Here is a 19,050-nt window from a genome sequence, read left to right on the forward strand (position 1 = left end):
CGACGCCAGCCCTGGTGGGAAGGGGCGGTGAAGGCAGCTGGGAGCCCCTAGAGCTTCCTGTCTGGCGGAGCCCAGCAAGAAAAGCCTGATGAAAATGAGACTCCCCCTCCCCCGCTTTCTTTTCCTGTTTGATTTCTCAGGCGTTGGCGGATAATCAGAGACGTGGATGTGTTTACAAGATGTGAGTCGTGTTTACACCTTTCCCTACTGAGGGCTTCCTACACCTCGTGGTGACAGGTGGAAATCATGACACAGAAGGGCAGTATGAAGCCAGTGAAGAAAAACAAAGCGGAAGAACCTGAATTGGAGCCCCTGTGCTGCTGCGAGTACATTGATCGAAATGGGGAGAAGAACCACGTGGCTGCTTGTTTGTGTGATTGCCAGGATCTCGATGAAGGGTGTGATAGGTAAGGGCAGAGCGGTTCATGAAGCTGACCCTACTGGCTCTTTTGAGAACTACCATGCTTGCTTGAAGTGTAGCCATCCAGAACACTAGATTTTGTTCTTGATGCTTTTTCTAAGGATCTAGAATTGAGAGCTGTCTTCTGTGTCAGGTGTGAGGCTTTTGTGAAGGTGAGTTACTCAGTAGTTCACAACTGCACAGCTGTCTATTCTGCTCAGTTTAGAAGGACATTATTACTTTTCACTTAAAGGGACAAGATGATGGAGAGAACAGGCAAATAAAGGGATAGTGGCAAGTTAAGTGTATAAAAAAATAAAGCGCAGAGCAGTAGAATCTGTACATTTAGGAATTTATTTATTAAAATTTTTTTTTTTTAAAGATTGTATTTATTCATCCGACAGAGAGCACAAGCAGGGAAAAAGGAAGAGGAGAAACAGGCTCCCAGCCGATCAGGGAGCCCGATGTGGGACTCGATCCCAGGACCCCGAGATCATGTCTCAAACTGAAGGCATCGCTCAACCAACTGAGCCACCCAAGGGCCCAGAATCTGTACATTTAAAGTGAACACATTGGTGCCAAGGAGAACACATTCTCTGTGCTCTCAATGTCTCGAGATTGACTACTTGAGGCTGGACTGGACCTGGCCACCAAGGGTCTTAAAGGTTGAAAGTCATGTTCCTGCTGTTGGCATTGGTCTCACCCCTTGTCCCTTTCCCTTGGAGGAAATCCAGCAGCAGGCACTTGCCTGCGCTGGGCTGGCTGTTTTCAGCATGGGCAGTGATACTGTCTTGACCGATATTCATTGTATTTGGCTTTTATTTTCACCGTTCTCCAAAAGGTTGGAAATTAATATCCAAAAATGATTTTTCAACATCGGGGGAAAAAATTTCTTTACCAAACAGTAATAACGAGGTTTTAAACCATCTTCTAAATAATTATATACCTAAAATTTTGTTGCCATATGGGAAGCACAATGTGGGAGGAGAATAAAAGGATGTTGGAAATTTGGCTTTTCCCATCAATAATTACTTCCGGTTAAAAAAGTGACTGTAGCGGCATGTTGCTGACTTAAAGCTTGGTGTATTCATCTAGATGTGAAAAGTGTCTTAGGACCACTGTACTTCCCTGCCAGAACCCTGAAGACTCTGTAGACCTTTTGTAATTCTTCCTTAACAGTGTCTTTAGTCTTTTTACAGGTATTTTTAAATGGACTTAGTCTAAAATCTATACGGAGAAAATGGAGCACTCTGCTTTAATGAATGGAAAAATGATGCTGTTTCCATAACCCCCATCACTCGAGACCACAGCTCTTCCATTAACCTCTTTCTCTCTTCTAGCCCTTGAGACCCAGGCTGTCCCTGAGTGCTCTTGCCTGCTCCCCATACCCGTCTCAGGAGATAGGCTCCCAGTCTTCCTTCTGTCCTGTTGCTCTGTTGACTCCCATGTACTTACCTTCCCTCATGGCCAAGTTGTTGCCTTACTTTTCTAAATTGTTTGTCTACATCAAGAGTTACCATCCCTTGTTTTGCTAGCCTAAGTGTGCAAACATGTCAACAAATACTGTGGGTCCACGAAGCTCAGTCATTTCGCTCTGACTAGTTTGCTTTCCACTCTTCCTCACACAGTATCCCTCCCCCCGGGCCCTGCTAGACTGGTGACTCCCCCGACGCAGGACAGGTGTGTGCTGCACACGTCCAGCTCCACTGGAACACCTCCCTGCCTCCTCCACCCCCCACATGCTAGCCCGCCATCGAGGTGGGGCACAGAGTCCACCTTTCTCACAGAGAACCGCCCCCCCCCCCCCATGATTCCACCCAGCAGCGTGCATTCCCCTCAGCAAGCCTTACGGTGTTTGGCCACAATAGTTCACTGGGCGATTTTGCTGCTTTGTCTCTTCTCTGATCCTTCCCAAATTCCCATGGTATCTTCACAATTAAATTATGAATTTTTTTTGAGGATCTTAAGTCTCTATTCTCTCCCCAATCTGAGCAGTACATGCACAGAATATGTGTTTATTCCTATGTTTTTGCTTCGTGGAGAAATAGTGTTAACGGTTCCATTTCTAAACATTATTTTCTCTTTGTGCTCTTCTGCATAGATGGATCACGGGTAAATCCGTGCCGCCGGAGACCTGTGAAAGAATCATGGATACTATTTCTGATCGCCTCCGAATTCCTGGGCTCAGGGGAGCCCAAAAAGTCAACATTAGCATCCTCCCCCCACTCATCCTGCTGCCCGTCTTCCTGCGTGTGGCTTCCTGGCATTTCCTCCTGGGGGTGGTGGTTTTGACCTCCCTTCCTATGCTGGCTCTGTGGTACTATTACCTCACTCACAGAAGGAAAGAGCAGACCCTGTTTTTCCTGAGCCTCGGACTCTTCTCTCTGGGTTACATGTACTACGTGTTCCTGCAGGAAGTTGTCCCCAAAGGGCGTGTGGGGCCCACTCAGCTGGCTCTTCTTACCTGTGGGTTATTCCTGATACTCTTAGCCTTGTACAGAGCCAAGAAGAATCCAGGCTACCTCAGAAATCCAGCAAGCAGTGACAGATCTCTAGGCAGCAGCCAAACGGAAAGCCTGAGCAGAGACGGGCAGGAGAAGACCAGAGGGCTCCCCGGTGCGGAATCAGCTGGCAGCCTCAGCAACCGAACGCCCAAGGATGATCTTAAGGGCCCTTGCAGGGCGTCGGCTGGAAGTCCCGCCAAAGTGAAGGAGGACTGGTGTGCCAAGTGCCAGCTGGTGCGGCCGGCCCGTGCGTGGCATTGCCGGATATGCGGCATCTGTGTCCGGAGGATGGATCATCACTGTGTCTGGTAGGTGGGAAAATTTGGAGGCTTGCAAAGTGGAAGGCCCTATAAGCCCCGGGCCCTGTTTGATCTTCCTTTGTGCTGTCCAAAAATTTCAGTCGATCCCAGCTTCACACCAGCAGATATTTGTGGGCTGGTATGAAGTTCCCACTTAGTCATCCGTTTTCCCAGTTTCGCAAATGTAGTCCCTTCAGTCATTTGCTGGAGGGCTCGGTTATTGTTGTTGCTATTTTGCTGTTCCCTTCCGAGCCGCCCCCCCAGTGACTTTCTCCTTTATGAAAGAGAAGTATTTGCAGTGAGGTGATTTTTTTTTTTTTTTTTAATAAAAAGAATGCATCAGAATATAGGCATAGTTCCCTGTGCTGTGCCTTTTGAACATGGAGCTCAGGAAAGTGTACCATATTTGTAGGGGACTTTGTCCCCTCCCCATACGTCTTTCATTGTTCTGATGACTCCTAGCCCGCATTATTGAGGGATGGCCATGCCAGGTAGATCCCTGTTTTGTTATTTGCTCTTTGCAGAGAAATGGGCTTTCGTAGCGCCTGCCGGCTGGCCAGCACCTAATGAGGGCATGCAAGGCCCTTGCGATGTGAAGTGCAACTTTCAAAGATAGTGTTGCTGCTTCGCTGTGTGCATCTAAAAGGGGCATTTACTCAGACGTGAATGCTGTTAAGTAGCATATTTGCCACTCTCTAGCTCTTAGCTGTCACAGTACTCGTCGTGAGTGAAGTCGGCTTTCCATGGCTGGGGTTCTGTCATGCCATGTACCCTTCTTCCCCATAGAAAGGGACAGAGGGGACGGAGAGGGTGCAGCAAGGCCAGGAGGGCCTTGGAGAGGACCTCAGGTGGGGGCTCGAGCCAGGGGCAGCTCTTGTCTAGGGCTTTCTTTGGGAATACGCAGGTATTATCACTTTCAGATTTTAGCTTCTGAGTCTTCATCATGTATTCTTGTGCGTACGTGTGGGCACGTGTTATGTGCTCGTGTGTGTCTGCGTGTATGTATGTGTGTGTGTGTGCGCGCCCGCGCACGTGCCCTCGAGAGCTAGTTTGCAGAGGGCTCTGCGTAAAAGATGACCTCTGCCCCTGGGGCCTCCTGGTGTGCGCCCTGCCCAGCACATGGCCACGAGACAGAACTCCCTCCCTGACAAGTAGTCTGCATATTACCGAGTTCTCCACCCCACCCCACATTTCTAACTTCTTGGGATCTTTGTATTAATATATGAATTTAATACGTATTTTCCCCGAGTGTGTAATACTTAAGGTTTTTAAAGTTTTCCTTACTGATACCATCCTTTCCTTCTCATGGTGGTTACAGTGTTAACTCTCTTCATGGTTGGGTGATAACGCATTACGATTTAGAAAGATGTGTTAATCAGGTTCTGCTTTTTACTCAGTTTCGTCCTAATGATACGATTTCACTTTGGAAACAGCAGAGAACACAAGACTACACCTCTCAGTGGGCAAGTTTTGCATTCCCTAAAGTTGAAAAAGAAGAGAACTTACTTTTTAATTGCTGAAATTCGCATGATCTCTGTTTTTGAAACTTTCTTGTTTATTATGTGCGTTAGATGGAAACTTTTTTCCTTTTTCATTGAACCCTAGTTGATCTACAATGTTATATTATAGCGGGTGCACAGCGAGCGGTCCCTCAGCATTTCTGTTCATTATGCAATGATCACCATGATGAATTTCTCTTCCGTCTATATCAAGAACTTTAAAAAAATGTTTGCTTTTTCTTCCCCCTCTGCTGTTTTGAGGATAAACAGCTGTGTTGGAGAATCCAATCATCAAGCATTTATACTTGCCCTTTCGATCTTCTTGCTCACCTCGGTGTACGGGATAACACTGACCTTGGACACCATTTGTAGAGATAGAAGTGTCTTCACAGCTCTCTTCTATTGTCCTGGAGTCTATGCAGATTACAGGTGAGATGTGACTACCAGAGCACCCTGAGGCCCAGAGACGAGGGAATGGGCGTTGCTGTTAAGGCAAGGGGTCGTGCTTTGCTGCTAGGTTAGGAGTCTTCAATAAATAAGACAGGTTATTGGATGCTGGGTATCTTTGAAATGGACAAAAAAATTGTGCATTTTTCTAGGGTGATGTCAAAAGGATCCTTGACCCTGCAGATAGGACTGGGCTCACTCAGGGACTTCCAGAGTCAGATGACCCCTTGCACGCGCATGGTAGCAATGGTGAACTGCCAGCCGTAAACCAGCAGTCCCAGGGAATGTGCAGCATCTGTTTTGTCATAAATGATCATGGCAAGTCCTGGCGTGATTGAGGCTTTCTCGCGCTCTCTAGTCCTGTCTTGATTTATTGCTTCTGGCCCTTTTGTGGAGCGCTCACAATTTGTATAACATTTCTTTACTTTTTAACCTCTATTGGTTTGTCCTGTTCTACTTTTTAAAAAATCACCACTCATGATTACTGTGGTATCTAGGTCAGAATTTCCTCTGTTAGGTTGGGGCACATTTATACATTGTGAAGGTCTCCATGCCCTGAAGGCAGCTGGGGCTTTGCCACCGTGAGCCCAGCCAGCCCTTCCCCAGATAGCTGTGGGCCCCCTGCCTGTGTTCCTTGTGTCCCCCCTCCACGTTTCCTCTGAGGCGGATGCTATGTGGTGTCTGGTGACCCCCGTCTGAGCGAGGACAGCACTGCCCCCCCAGGGTCCTTTTCTTTCTTATCACTGTTTGTTCTCGGAACAGCCCCTGCTTTGCCCACCTCGCACCCCTGTGAAAGTATTTCTTAGTCTGTGGATAGATGATGTTGCCATTATAGATCTGGATATTTGTGCACGTAATTAGAACAGATGTGTCCTCCTCCTTGGGCTAAGTTCCTTTTCTTTCTGTATTGAGAGTGTTAGTAGGTTGTGAAGTTCTGTAGTCACACCGCGCGTGATAGATATCCTACAGCAGAGTGTGTCTTTGTGTCACTAAGCACAAGTTCTGTGGTCTTGCTGTGGGCCACTGACGTGGAATGAGGAACACAGTTTGCCATGGGGGTCCACCCTCTGGCCAGGTGCCTCACTTCAGCCTGCCGAGCCCTGGTGTCCCTCATCTTTATGGTGAGGTCGTTTTCTCTGAGTCCCTCTCAGCTTAACAAATAAAGATTGGGGATGGGTTCCTTTCCAGCTCTTCATTTGCAAATGTTAGAAAATAATCTTTTGGCAGACGTTCATATCAGCAGCCTCTCCTCCTGTCTTGACCTGGGTGATGCTGTTTGGCTGGAAGAAGCTGGACCTGAAATGTGACGGGTGCTCCTACCTAGCAGGATGTGGTGTTGGGGCTTGTGGTCTCCCTGACGCTCACCAGCACTGTGCTGAGAAGAGTGGAGACGAACAGCGTTAGCACTGTCCCTGCGTCCCCACCCACGGCTTCCTGGAGGACGTGGATGGGTGTCGCGGTGCCTTTGTTTTCCCCTCAGTTAAGAGCGATTTAGGAATTGTTCTTCATCTGATAGAGTTTGAGTGCTGTTACATCAGGCACCGCATTGCTTGTGCGGGAGATACGAAAGGCAAAAACGTCCTTGCTGTTCCAATGTGACATACTGGGAAAAGAGGCAGCAAGAGCGACAGCATAAACCAGGACATGTGAGTGGTCACAGGTTAAGCACTTTGGTGTTTGGGGTGGAAAAGCATCTTCTGATTGGGATAGCTGGGGAAGGCACCAGAGTCCTTGGTGACGGGGCCCACGTGTGTCAGACGTGAGGGCGGTGCCCAGCTTTCTGACAGAAACGACTGGCCTGCTGACCCGCCCTTTGTCCTTCCAGCTCGGCTCTGTCCTTCACCTGCGTGTGGTACTCCGTGATCATCACGGCAGGCATGGCGTACATCTTCCTCATCCAGCTGATCAACATCAGTTACAACGTCACCGAGCGGGAAGTCCAGCAGGCCCTGCGGCAGAAGACGGGGCGCCGGCTCCTCTACGGGCTCATCGTGGACACAGGCCAGTACAACCGGGGCTTCCTGCGGAACTGGCACCAGTTCTCCACCCTGGGCAGCCACCCCTGCCACCACCCCGCCGAGGACATTGTTTGAAGTGCCTTGCGTGTGGCCCTGTGAGGGGCGGCTCCCCCCACCGCTCCCTCCCCTCGTACACGTCAGCGTCCGTGCAGGGTGTGCGTTTTTCTCCCCAGTTTCTGAAAGGCTGTCTCGGGCCATGCTCAGGTTTAGACACAGGACTGGGAAGAAAATGAACTGTTCTGATTTCACCTTAAGAGATTTTTATATCGAAGCAGTAAAAGTAGAGCCATTCTTTTCCAGTCATCTTGTTCACAAACTCAGTTGCCAGGGGCGGAAGAGGTTGTGGTTCCCAACACACAGATTGGTAGAAGCCATTCCCATCTCTAGTGGGGAGAAAGAGTTTGGATAAGGATTGTTCCAATCTCTCTTCCAGTTCCTGATAGCCATGTGACCCTTTGTTGAGTCACTTCCCTGAGTCTCAGGTTCATCTGTGATGTGGGGTACCGCTGCCTGCCTCGGCTGCCTTGCGGTCGTGAGGGTCCTGTGAGGGACGAGGTGTGTGGTAAGCACTGGAAAACGACCGAAGCACCCAAGAGGGGTGCAGTATTATTAGAAAAACTCAAAGGCTGAGAAAAATTTGTGTAGGTCAGAGTACTGAAACCAGAATTATCCGAGTAATCCACTGTCAGCATTTCAGAATGAAAGCAAGCTGAAATACCACATCGTACAGTTGTGGTAATTTCTTTCTTTGACTTAAGTATTAGATGCTAGCTACTCAAACAGAAGGTGAGCCGATGGGTTCTCACTGTCACCAGATCCTGCAGGGACAGTCGATAACAATTATAATTATCAGTTAGTATAATATACAGTGGTCATGAGTTTAGGTGATGAGCCCTTTGATTTATCTCGTTTCTTCTATATTTATTGTTTGGATTTACTTTAAATAACTCCAAACTCCAAAGGCATTATTGTTTTCTTCCTCTTTCCATGTTTCACCTGGGAAGGTGCTGCACACTTAGGATGAGGCTGGAAGAGGGAAACAGCCAGCCTCTGGGGGAACAGTTTACCCTCTTTCCTGGGTAGGGTGGCTGGTTAATATCAAGGGCTTTTCCCCCTCATGTAAGTAATGCAAGCGCTACAGTGACAGCACTCTGTTGCAAAAACCAGTTTTGTGGCGTTTATATTCTTCTGGCATGAACTCTCTAAGGGGTGGATGGACATCTTCTGCTTGCACGTTAACCTTTCATTCACCTCGCCCTAGACAAAATATCTCACTTGGAGAGAAAAAACAGGGTATATATGGTTTCCACTAATTAATGGATTATGATTCTTCCCTAGCTCTTCCTAAAATCATAAGTTATCTTTTTTATCATATCTTGAAACTGAAAATGTGTAAAGGATTAAATATTTATAGAGAATGGGTCTGTTCTGCCTTAGACTTAGGATGAGGCCATTTCGGATAGGAAAAATACCCTCTTGAAATATTTGGTTTTATTCATGTTCTCATTTTGCAGTTCCAGAGAAAATTCATGAGTCCTTAAGTTTGCTTTGGTTTATACCTTAATATTGGGGGAACATTGCTGGCTTTTTCAGTCTGTCTGTGCATGCTGCTGTCATAAGACGTTTATAAGTGTTGAGAGGAAATACTGCTACTTCCTGCAGCTCTGTCCTCTGCTGCTGGCACCGTCCCTGTCCTGCCGTGAAACAAAGCTGTCCTTAAGACAGTCACCACACTTCTATACAGGCTCATCGCTGCTCTCCTCTGACATGGATCATAAGCGGTGAGAGGCTCCGTATTCCACTGGGATGAGCCACAGAGCAAGTCTGGGGATGTTAGCAGTCTGTGGTTTCTACAGCGATGCCCTTGCTCTAGCCCAGAGTCGAGCATTCGTTTGGAACTAACATTGGGTCTGGTAGAACTAATTCCTTCCGGCTGGGTTTGTGCGAGGAAAGAGAGAGGAATAATGTCAAGGGAAGCACATGTGGCCAGAGCTCTCTAGTCATAGTCTCTTGAATGCAGATGTATAGCCAACTCTGATTGTCTCAGAGTTGATGATAGAAGTTATGGAAACAATAGTGTAGTCAGTAATTTCAGCCTCTTGCCAGATCTTTAACAACCATCCAAATATGATATGACCAAGATGAGTAGTACCCAAGAGGCCACAGTCGTGGGGGAGAATTAGGAACGACCGCCATTTTTATAACAGCACACCCCTCATGGTTGATCTACATGGGGCCTCTCGGGCTCCCTCACCTGCGTAAGGACTCCCTTATGTTTGTTATTCCGGCTGGTTGGGATGAAGTTATTTGTTTTATGTTTCTTGAGATCATGATCAGCATTTTACAGAAGAAAGCTCAAACTTTTGAAAAGCTCCATGGTTTTATGGGGGTAAAAGCCTATTGAAGTATTTGCACCAGAAGGAGCAGCAAATGGGGGGCTCTTTGTGAGCAGGGTTTCTCTGGGCCCCAGGACACCCTAAATCTAGGCTCCTGGGTTCTTACACCTTTTTATGACCTGGAACTATTTGAGGAATTTTGTCCTTTTAAAGAACAGGGCCTCTGTGAATGATTGAGTCCCAGAGAAACCTGTGGTGGCAGAGGTGGTGGCCGTGGGGGGAATTGCTCTGCAAACCTAAAAACCGGCAGTTTGTTGGCCAGAGGCCAGCCTTCCCCCATCCAGCAGAAATCCCTCCCCCCATGCCCTTCTTCCTCAGCCTGTTTAATAGACATATTGATATGGAGCTTTAGCAAACTATCCACTATATTCTGACCACTTACATTATGGTCATGCCTTTGTGTACTATTCCTGGGGAAGAGAAATGGGTCCATTCACAAGATTTAAGGGAAATAGTTGAGGATCAGGATTGCATGAAAGGAGAAAAGTCCTTCAGTATTTAGAATTATTTTTAAATGATACCCAAAGAGTACTTCATGGTTATAGCTGGGCCTACCTGAAATGAACTGACCATTAACAAGCCTTAAGTGAGTTTTGGGGACACTGCTGGTCATCTCACTTCAGCCACCTCTGTGTCTGCTTAGGATACTGGAACTCTTTGCCATTCAAGTAGCATTGTCCTTTGGTGAATGAAGTAATTGTTGTCTTCCACTGTGCCACCTGTCTAGCAGAGAGACTGCTGCAGACTTTCTCTTATGCAATAGTCCTTCGTACTTCTAATATTTTTAGTAAGAGAAAATTTTCTATACTAGAATCTTCCACTGCCAGAAAACACAATGCCAGTAAGGTTCACTAGAATACTGACCATCTGCTTCATAGACTCTCTAGTATATTTCCTTTGGCTAGGACATTAGCTTTTTACTACAAAGCTCAACTAACAAGCAAAAATGTGACATCTAGAAGCACTGTTTTAACCAGGATGTTTAACAGTGTTTTTTGAAATTTAAGGGTCTCTTTAAACGAGGTAAGTAGGTTTATAGGACTTCATTTTAGCCATATTTAGGTACCCTGCGTTTGAAAAAAGAGAATTTCCTCAAACAAGCAAGGGAGGATAGAGATTTTTGCTTGAGGCACCTGTTTGGAATCTGGTTTTCTCATCAGCAGCGTGGCAAGTATGCCGTTTTTTTATTAAACACTGCCAAGGCGATGCCAGGAAGGAGGAGAGCTATGCTTAACTTAGTGCTGAACAAAATTCCTTGTGTTCTTGTGGGTGTTTGCTGTGATGAACAGAAACTTTCTGCAAAATCAGCTAAATGTAATCCTGTTGCTGATGGACTGCTACCCCACTTGAGCTGGCACCAAGTGCTTTGCTGTAGTAGCAGCAGCGGCCAAGGACTGAATAGTTCATGGAGACAAATCTTTTAGAGGTTGCAGCTATTTCCAGCTATTTCTGAGTTGGGCTTTTGACTTACTGCTACTCTAGCCTTCCTGGCAGCACCTTCTCTTCTAGGGAATTCATACTTCAAAGGCAAAGCTTTAAAACCGGAGCCAGTGGACTCTAGTTACTGATGCAACAAACATCCTGCATTTCTTCCCATGGCACCACTGACACAATGCCGTGTTCTAGAACTTGCAGGCTCAGGCTGCTCTGATCCCATGGTCTGGGTGATTCGATGATTTGCATTGTTAGGGCTTTTGGGCCTTTTCATTTGATTACATTTCTCAGTCTGATTGTTAGGCTGAAGGAAACCCAGGAATATTTAATGTTCAATATTTAATGCACCTGACCCAGCAACATTAAAGGGGATTCCTGACGCCAACTCTGGAGGCTGCGGGCTAGACATTTTGCACTGTTTTTATACTTGTATTCGTATCCTCTTATCACCTCAGATCAGACACAAGGCCTTTTAAATGGAGATTTAAAAATTTAACTGCCATTTATGTAAAATAATGTACTGTGACCAAGTTGCTTAAATGGAAAATAAAGTGCTTTCTTTAAAGGAAATAGTTGGTGTTTATTAGTGTGTTTATTAGCATGTTTCCTGAACTCTCTTGCTTTAAGGGACATCTGTGTTAGAGCCGGGCTGCTCCTCTGGCTACTGAGGTGTCCCCGTCCTTCGGACCTCAGTTACCCTTGGCCCTAAACAGTCCTTTTCCTGTTGGTTACTTTGTCTAGTTTTATAGGCCAGGGATACTGCTTATTTGGGCATTTTGTTAGCAGTAGTATTCCTAATCCTGTCTTTAGGATAGCCCAGCAAGAACTACAGGTGATTTACTAAGCGATTTTCCTGTGGGTAAGTAGGTAAAAAAGGGTGCCTGGGTGGCTCAGATGGTAAAGTGTCTGCCTTTGGCTCAGGGCATGATCCCAGGACCCTGGGATCAAGCCCCTCATTGGTGTCTGCTTGGTGGGGAGCCTGTTTCTCCTTCTTCCTCTGATTGCCGCTCCCCCCTGCTTGTGCTTTCTCTTTGTGTCAAATAAATAAATAAAATCCTTTAAAAAAAAAAAAGGAGGTAGGTGGACAGTCCTCATGGGCCCAGTCAGAATATGGGCTGCTAAAGACTCAATGGCTAAAAATAAAGGAAAGCTTAAGAGAGGAAACTTCAGCTTTATGGCATTTCTTTAGGCCCTTGGCATGTTTACTTACAGGATTCACCCTTCCTTATCTGCAGGCTTGGCAGGGATAGGAACTTGGTATTTGATATCTGGGGGTTGATGGTAGCCGGTACTGTGCTTTGCACTATAGGTCGGGATGAGCAGATTGGGATTTGAATGGAAAGAGACTACAGACGAGTTTCTTTTAGTCCTGTTTTCATTAGTGGGTGTTAGTCTAAAAGAGTTTGTAAATGACAGTTATATAATCCTATTAAAGGAAAAGACGTGGGGACACGGACACCGTGGAAAGAATAAACTTCAATTTAGGGTGTTTTGTCATTTCTGAGTAAATCTTCACACATGTTCCACAGAAAAAGGATGCAAGTCATTGCAGACGGTGGAACTGCCTATCCCTTCTAGGAAATAAGGACAATAACAATTTATTGAGCCACACACAGAATTTTATCTTACCACTCGAAATTGTAAACCTAGCAGATACTGGTAGTTACCTCAGGGCTGCAAGGGACTTTCTTGTTCTACTGGGTAGTACACTTGTCTATTACTTAAATTTGTTATAACGAACATGTATTTTGTAATGAAATTTTTTTTCACTAGCAGGTAATTCAGGCAATTCACAGAAGAGCATTTCATCAGTCTTTATAGTCATCTGCACCTTAAAGATGAAACCATTCTTTGAATCCATCGTGCTATGTGGCTCAAACTGAGCTGAAGGCTGGAGGACAGACGGGTATGTGATTTAGAAGTTGCAGCTGGGAGCACATGCAGACACGTTAACGAATTGCTGGACTGCCCCTGAGAGTGTTACATTAGCTTTTGGAATTCCCTTCATGCTTGTCAGGATGCACTGAAGAGAAGGGTCTTTTGTGCCACCGTGTCCCCCAAATAAGGAGACAGTCCTGCGCTTTGCAGCAGCTGCACGGAGTCCCATTTGATAGACGGCTTTCCATGGGGGGGCATGGGGGGTGTGGGGTGTGAGGGGTGCATGGCATCCAGCAGAGCGCCTGTTGCTGACGCTAAGGCACTATCACTGACTATGATTCCTTCCCTGCATACTCACTCCCTTGAATTTCTATAAAGTTACATTTGTCAACAACTCATGGTACACCAGAAGGACACGTTTCCTTCAGAGACTCAGGCGAGGAAACACTTGTCCTCTTCAAAGTTTATGATGCTAAAAATATATAGAATGCATCTGAATAGTTGAGATTTACACTGTTCTTTGATCCTGCTGTGCTAAATGCTTTAGTGAACTAATTAGCAATCCAACAGAAATCAGAGGAGGAAGGAAAAACTGCCCAGGTAATCCTCTCGATCCAAGAAGTATCTGCCAGGTGACGGAGCGGGTGTCTGCCGTCATGCATGGATGCCCGTCCAGCACCCTGCGCGCTCACACGGCGCCAGTCTCAGCTGCCCGAGGGTCACCGGGATGCGAGCGGCTGGAAATCCGGAAGAATTTCAGCCACCCTCCGACGGAGTTGCTCTCGCCTTTCTTCTTTTATTCTTTCCTCTTTCATAAATTTCACAAACTTCTTCCATGTCTCAAATGTGACCCAGAGAATCCTCCTTGAAACAGAAAAGGACAAAAAGTTACACACTACGGAAAAGTTGACTTTCCATCTGAAGTATATTAAGAACTGTAGAAGAATGATTCTTTGAATACAGTGTTATATAAAACATACAGAGAGCAAAATTGGAATTCAGACTGAAATGCTATGAAAAGGGTTGCCTGGGTGGCTCAGTTGATAAGCATCTGCCTTCGGCTTAGGTCATGATCCCAGGGTCCTGGGATCAAGCGCCGCCTAGGGCTCCCTGATCAGCAGGAAGCCTGTTCTCCCTCTCCCATTCTTCCTGATTGTGTTACCTCTCTCGCTGTGTCTCTGTCAAATGAATAAATAAAATATTTTTAAAAAGAAATGCTATGAAGAAAATAAAGTGGCAAAGTAGGATGGAGGGACTGATAGATCATTTTTTTTAAAGATTTTATTTATTATTAATTTGACAGAGAGAAATTACAAGTAGATGGAGAGGCAGGCAGAGAGAGAGAGATAGGGAAGCAGGCTCCCTGCTGAGCAGAGAGCCCAATGCGGGACTCGATCCCAGGACCCTGAGATCATGACCTGAGCCGAAGGCAGCGGCTTAACCCACTGAGCCACCCAGGCGCCCCTGATAGATCATTTTTATTTCCCATCAGGCAATCAGGGAAACCCTCTGTGAGGAGACATTTGGGCAAAGCTCCCAGGGGCCTCTGAAAACGCGGGCCATGAGACACCCTCAGGTGATCCCATCAGAGCGTGTGTCTTATGCTCGAGACAGGACCCGTGGACCAAAGACTCTAGAAGCCAGAGCCCTCAAGGAAAAGATGCTGGAGAAGCAAAGGCAGCACCACAGTTACAGGGTCTGAGGCCCAGGTACTTAGATGTACAGACATACCTCTTCGTGTCGCACTTTGCAAATACTGCCTTTTCCATAAACTGAAGATCTGTGGCAGCAACCCTGCACTGAGTGAGTCTGCCGGCACCACTTTTCCCAACAGCATCTGCTTACTTTGTGTTTCTGTGTTGCATTTTGGTAATTCTCTCAATACTTCAAACATTTTCATCATCACAGGTGTCTGTTACAGTGATCTGGGATCAGTGACCTTTGCTGTGAACACTGATGTTGGGGGCATGAACCACGTCCACATGAGACAGCAAACTTAACTGATAAATGTGTGTGTTCTGACTGCTTGGCTAGCCATTCCATCTTTCTCCCTCTGCTCAGGCCTCCCTAGTCCGAGACGCAAGGATATTGAAATTAGGTGAGTTAATAACCCTGCATTGGCTTCCATGTGTTAAAGTGAGAGGAAGAGTCACACATCTCTCACTGTAAATCAAAAGCTAGAAATGATTAACCTTAGTGAGGAAGGCATGCAAAAGCCAAGACAGACCAAAAGCTAGGCATCATTTGCCAAAAAGCCAAATTGTGAATGCAAAGGAGAAGTTCTTGAAGGAAATTAAAAGTGTTAGTCCACTGAACACACAAATACTAAGAAAGCAAAACAGACTTATTGCTGATATGGAGAAAGTCTGAATAGTCTGGATAGAAGATCAAACCAGCCATGATGTTCTCTTCAGCCAATGTCTAATCCAGAGCAAGGCTCGAACTCTCTTCAATTCTAGGAAGGCTGAGAGAAGAAGCAGCTGCAGAAAAGCTGGAAGCCAGCAGAGGTGGTTCATGAAGTTTAAGGAAATAACCATCTTTGTAACATAAAAGTGAAGGGGCAGCAGCAAATTCTCCAGAAGGTCTGGCCAAGATAATTCATGAAGATGGCTACACTGAACAACTGGTTTTCACTGTAGATGAAACAGTCTTATTGTGGAAGATGATGCCATCTAAGACTTCGTAGCCGTCGATGCCTGGCTTCAAAGCTTCAAGCCCCTAACAAGAGAGACAAGCAGAACTCTCTTGTTAGGGGCTAAGGCAGCTGGTGACTTGAACTGAAGCCAGTGTTCCTTGACCACTCCAAAATCCAGGGCCCTTAAGAATTATGCTAAATCCACTCTGCCTGTGCTCTATAAATGGGACAACAAAGCCTGGATGACTGCACATTTGTTTACAATATGGTTTACTGAATATCTTAAGCTCACTGTTGAGACCTATTGCTCAGGGGAAAAAACAGATTCCTGGCAAAACAGGACTGCTAACTGACAATGCAGTTGGTCACCCAAGAGCTCTGATGGAGATGGACAATGAGATTAATGTTTCCATCCCGCTGGCACAATATCCATTCCACAGGCCATGGAACAAGGAGTCATTTTGACTGTCAATTCTTTATCATTTAAGAAATACATTTCTTAGGGCTATACCTCTCATAGATCGTGATTCTTCTGATGCATCTAGGCAAAGTAAATTGGAAACCTTCTGGAAAGAATTCACCATTCTAGCTGTCATTAGGAACATTCATAATTCATGGGAAGAGGTCAAAATATCAACATTCCCAGGAGTGTAGAAGAAGTCAATGCCAACCCTCATGGGTTGAGAGGTTCCAGAATGGAGTGGAGCAAGTAGCGCAGATGTGGGGGAAATAGCAAGAGAACTAGAATTAGAAGTGGAGCCTGAAGATGGGATTAAACTGCTGCAATCTCACGATACAGCTTTAATGGATGAATGGTTGCTTCTTTTTTTTTTTAAAGATTTTATTTTTTTATTTGACAGAGAGAGATCACAAGTAGGCAGAGAGGCAGGCAGAGAGAGAGAGAGGAGGAAGCAGGCTCCCTGTGGAGCAGAGAGCCTGATGCGGGACTCGATCCCAGGACCCTGAGATCATGACCTGAGCCGAAGGCAGTGGCTTAACCCACTGAGCCACCCAGGCGCCCCTGAATGGTTGCTTCTTATGGATGAAGAAAGAAAGTAGTTTCTTGAGATGGGATCTTCTATTGGTGAAGATTGATGACGTGACAACAAAGGATTTAGAATATTACATAAGTTTAGTTGATAAAGCAGCAACAAGGGATGAGAAGATTGGTTCCAATTTTAGAAGAAGTTCTGCTGTGGGTAAAATACTACCAAATAGTATTGTATGCTACAGAGAAATTGTGAAAGGAAGAGTCAATAGGTGCAGTAAACTTCACTGTTGTCTTTTTTTGTTTGTTTGTTTTTTAAGATTTTATTTATTTGTCAGAGAAAGAAGCAAGAGCGAGCACAGGCAGACAGAGTGGCAGGCAGAGGCAGAGGGAGAAGCAGGCTCCCTGCCAAACAGGGAGCCTGATGTGGGATTCAATCCCAGGACGCTGGGATCATGACCTGAGCTGAAGGCAGCTGCTTAACCAACTGAGCCATCCAGGCGTCCCTTCACGGTTGTCTTTTTAAAGAAATTACTGCAGCCACCTCAACCTTCAGCAACGGACATCCTAATCAATCAGCAGTCTTTAACATAGAGGCAAGACCTTCTGTCAGCAAAAAGATCAAGACCCTCTGAAAGCTCAGATGACGGCCTTTTTAGCAATAAAGTATTTTTAAATTAAGTAAGTACATTGTTTTTTAAAAATAATTCTATTGCCCATTTAATAGTATAGTATGAACATAACTTTTAAAAATACTGGGTGGCTCAGTGGGTTAAGCCGCTGCCTTCAGCTCGGGTCATGATCTCAGGGTCCTGGGATCGAGCCCCACGTCGGGCTCTCTGCTCTGCAGGGAGCCTGCTTCCTCCTCTCTGCCTGCCTCTCTGCCTACTTGTGATCTCTGTCTGTCAAATAAATAAATAAAATCTTTAAAAAAAATACTGGGAAATAAAAATTTACTCAACTTGCTAATTCTGACATTCGCTTTACTGCAGTGGTCTGGAACTGAGCCCACAACATCTTTGAGGCACGCTTGTGCCTACTGTTTAAAAAGCCCTCTGGTAACATCACATCCAACAAGGAATGCCACCACCCTTGAATTTTAGTTGAGAAAAGATTATATTAATGTCAGGTTCTGGAGGATACCAAGTTGAAGTGAGATTATCTGCTGTCAGAGGGGAGACCCGCAATGGCCTTTTTGGGTAACACAACTACGTGCACACTAGGGATGTAAAGGTAAGCCAGACAGTCTCTGCCCAAAGAGGGAGTCACCCTGGTGAAAAGATCACTTCAAAGCAGTGAGGGGCCGTCGTCGTGGTGAAGATATGCACCGGGTGCTCCCCCAGTCTGGTAATAAGGGGCATCACAAGTCTTTGAAAGAGATGATGTGAACTGAGTTTTGTCAGACAAAAGACTTTTTCGAGAAGAGAACATGTCTTGAGTACAGGCAAAAGAGGTAAGAACAGAATGGTGTGTGTAAGGAATTACAAGCAAAGTTATGCGGCTGAAACAAAAATGTAGAGTAGCTAAGTTTGTATTTTCACAACTTGAGGCACAGATGGGATTTAGTCTAGCTTCTTGACCTTCTCAAATCCTAGAATGCATCACAGCTGCCATTAACTCTATGGCTAATGGCTATTTGCTGTTTCTGATTATGTTGATTTTTGTTGCTGGAAGTGAAAACTTTACTAAAAGGCTACAAGGAGTGGAGCTGCTTCAAAGTGGCTTTCTTCCTTCATCCATCCAGGCCTCCACTGACAGCCACCTGTCCTTGGCTCTCTGCCCACTCCGTCCTCACCTGTCTCCCACTTTTACCTCTGTTCACAGTTCTCCTGCCTACTGTCCCACTTTCTGACTTCCATATTTCATCTCCTCCTGTTCTCCCCTAATGGAAATGCTGTGCCCCAGTCCCGCAGAGGAAATCTTCCCAGACTGACATTGTCTGCATTTATCTTTCCTTCTTCGGAACTCCTACGTCACATGATCTACTGACTTATGAGAGCCAGACACCATGTTATTGGGTATATTGTTATGCTTGGCAAATATGTTTTGATAGATGACCTGTGGATGTTTTATGTAATAGATGTAATTTAAGTCACAACATAAGAGTTCTTAACCTGTGGTCCAAAAACTCCTTGACATTTTATAAACACTGTATGGCATGAGCATAGGGGCATGTCTGGGGGTCTTGGTATATAACTTGTTACTATGAAGGGGCCTATGACTCCAGAATGCTTCAGAACTATAGTATTGAGGCAATATTAGAAATATAACAAGTACTTCTTTGTTGCTTGTTACAGTCTTTGTTTAAAAGTGTATTTTGTCCGTCATAGGTATTTCTACCCCAGTTTTCTTTTCCCTTCCTTTTGCAGGATAAATGTTTTTCCATCCCCTCACTTTAAATCTTTCAGTGTCTTTAGGTCTGAAAGGAGTCTCGTGTGGGCAGCATATAGATGGGTCTGCTTTGTTATTCATTCTGTCATCTTATGTCTTTTGACTGGAGCATGTAGTCTATTATATTCAAAGTAATTATTGACAAGTATGTGCTTATTGCC

The 19,050-nt window shown here is 45.6% G+C and overlaps 2 protein-coding genes across 5 annotated transcripts in view; one reads left to right on the forward strand and one right to left on the reverse strand.

The window, feature by feature from the left end:
- Window positions 1-11,567, forward strand: part of ZDHHC23 (zDHHC palmitoyltransferase 23) — a 12,064-nt gene extending 497 nt beyond the window's left edge. Inside the window, exons 2-5 of one of the 3 annotated variants that reach the window (XM_082697994.1) lie at window positions 141-407; window positions 2,502-3,212; window positions 4,964-5,131; window positions 6,975-11,567. In XM_082697994.1, coding sequence (XP_082554120.1) covers window positions 247-407; window positions 2,502-3,212; window positions 4,964-5,131; window positions 6,975-7,242 — 1,308 coding nt within the window. In that variant the 5' untranslated portion in view covers window positions 141-246 and the 3' untranslated portion in view covers window positions 7,243-11,567. The remainder of the gene's footprint in view (window positions 1-140; window positions 408-2,501; window positions 3,213-4,963; window positions 5,132-6,974) is intronic. The other 2 variants (XM_082697995.1, XM_082697996.1) reach the window with 2 other exon arrangements.
- A 1,027-nt stretch (window positions 11,568-12,594) lies between these two features.
- Window positions 12,595-19,050, reverse strand: part of CCDC191 (coiled-coil domain containing 191) — an 89,584-nt gene continuing 83,128 nt past the window's right edge. For both annotated transcript variants that reach the window (XM_082740781.1, XM_082740782.1), the window contains exon 17: window positions 12,595-13,739. In XM_082740781.1, the coding sequence (XP_082596907.1) occupies window positions 13,595-13,739 (145 nt within the window). In that variant the 3' untranslated portion in view covers window positions 12,595-13,594. The remainder of the gene's footprint in view (window positions 13,740-19,050) is intronic.

This window comes from Mustela nivalis (assembly GCF_964662115.1).
Source record: "Mustela nivalis genome assembly, chromosome: 1".
In the NCBI taxonomy this organism is placed as follows: domain Eukaryota; kingdom Metazoa; phylum Chordata; class Mammalia; order Carnivora; family Mustelidae; genus Mustela; species Mustela nivalis.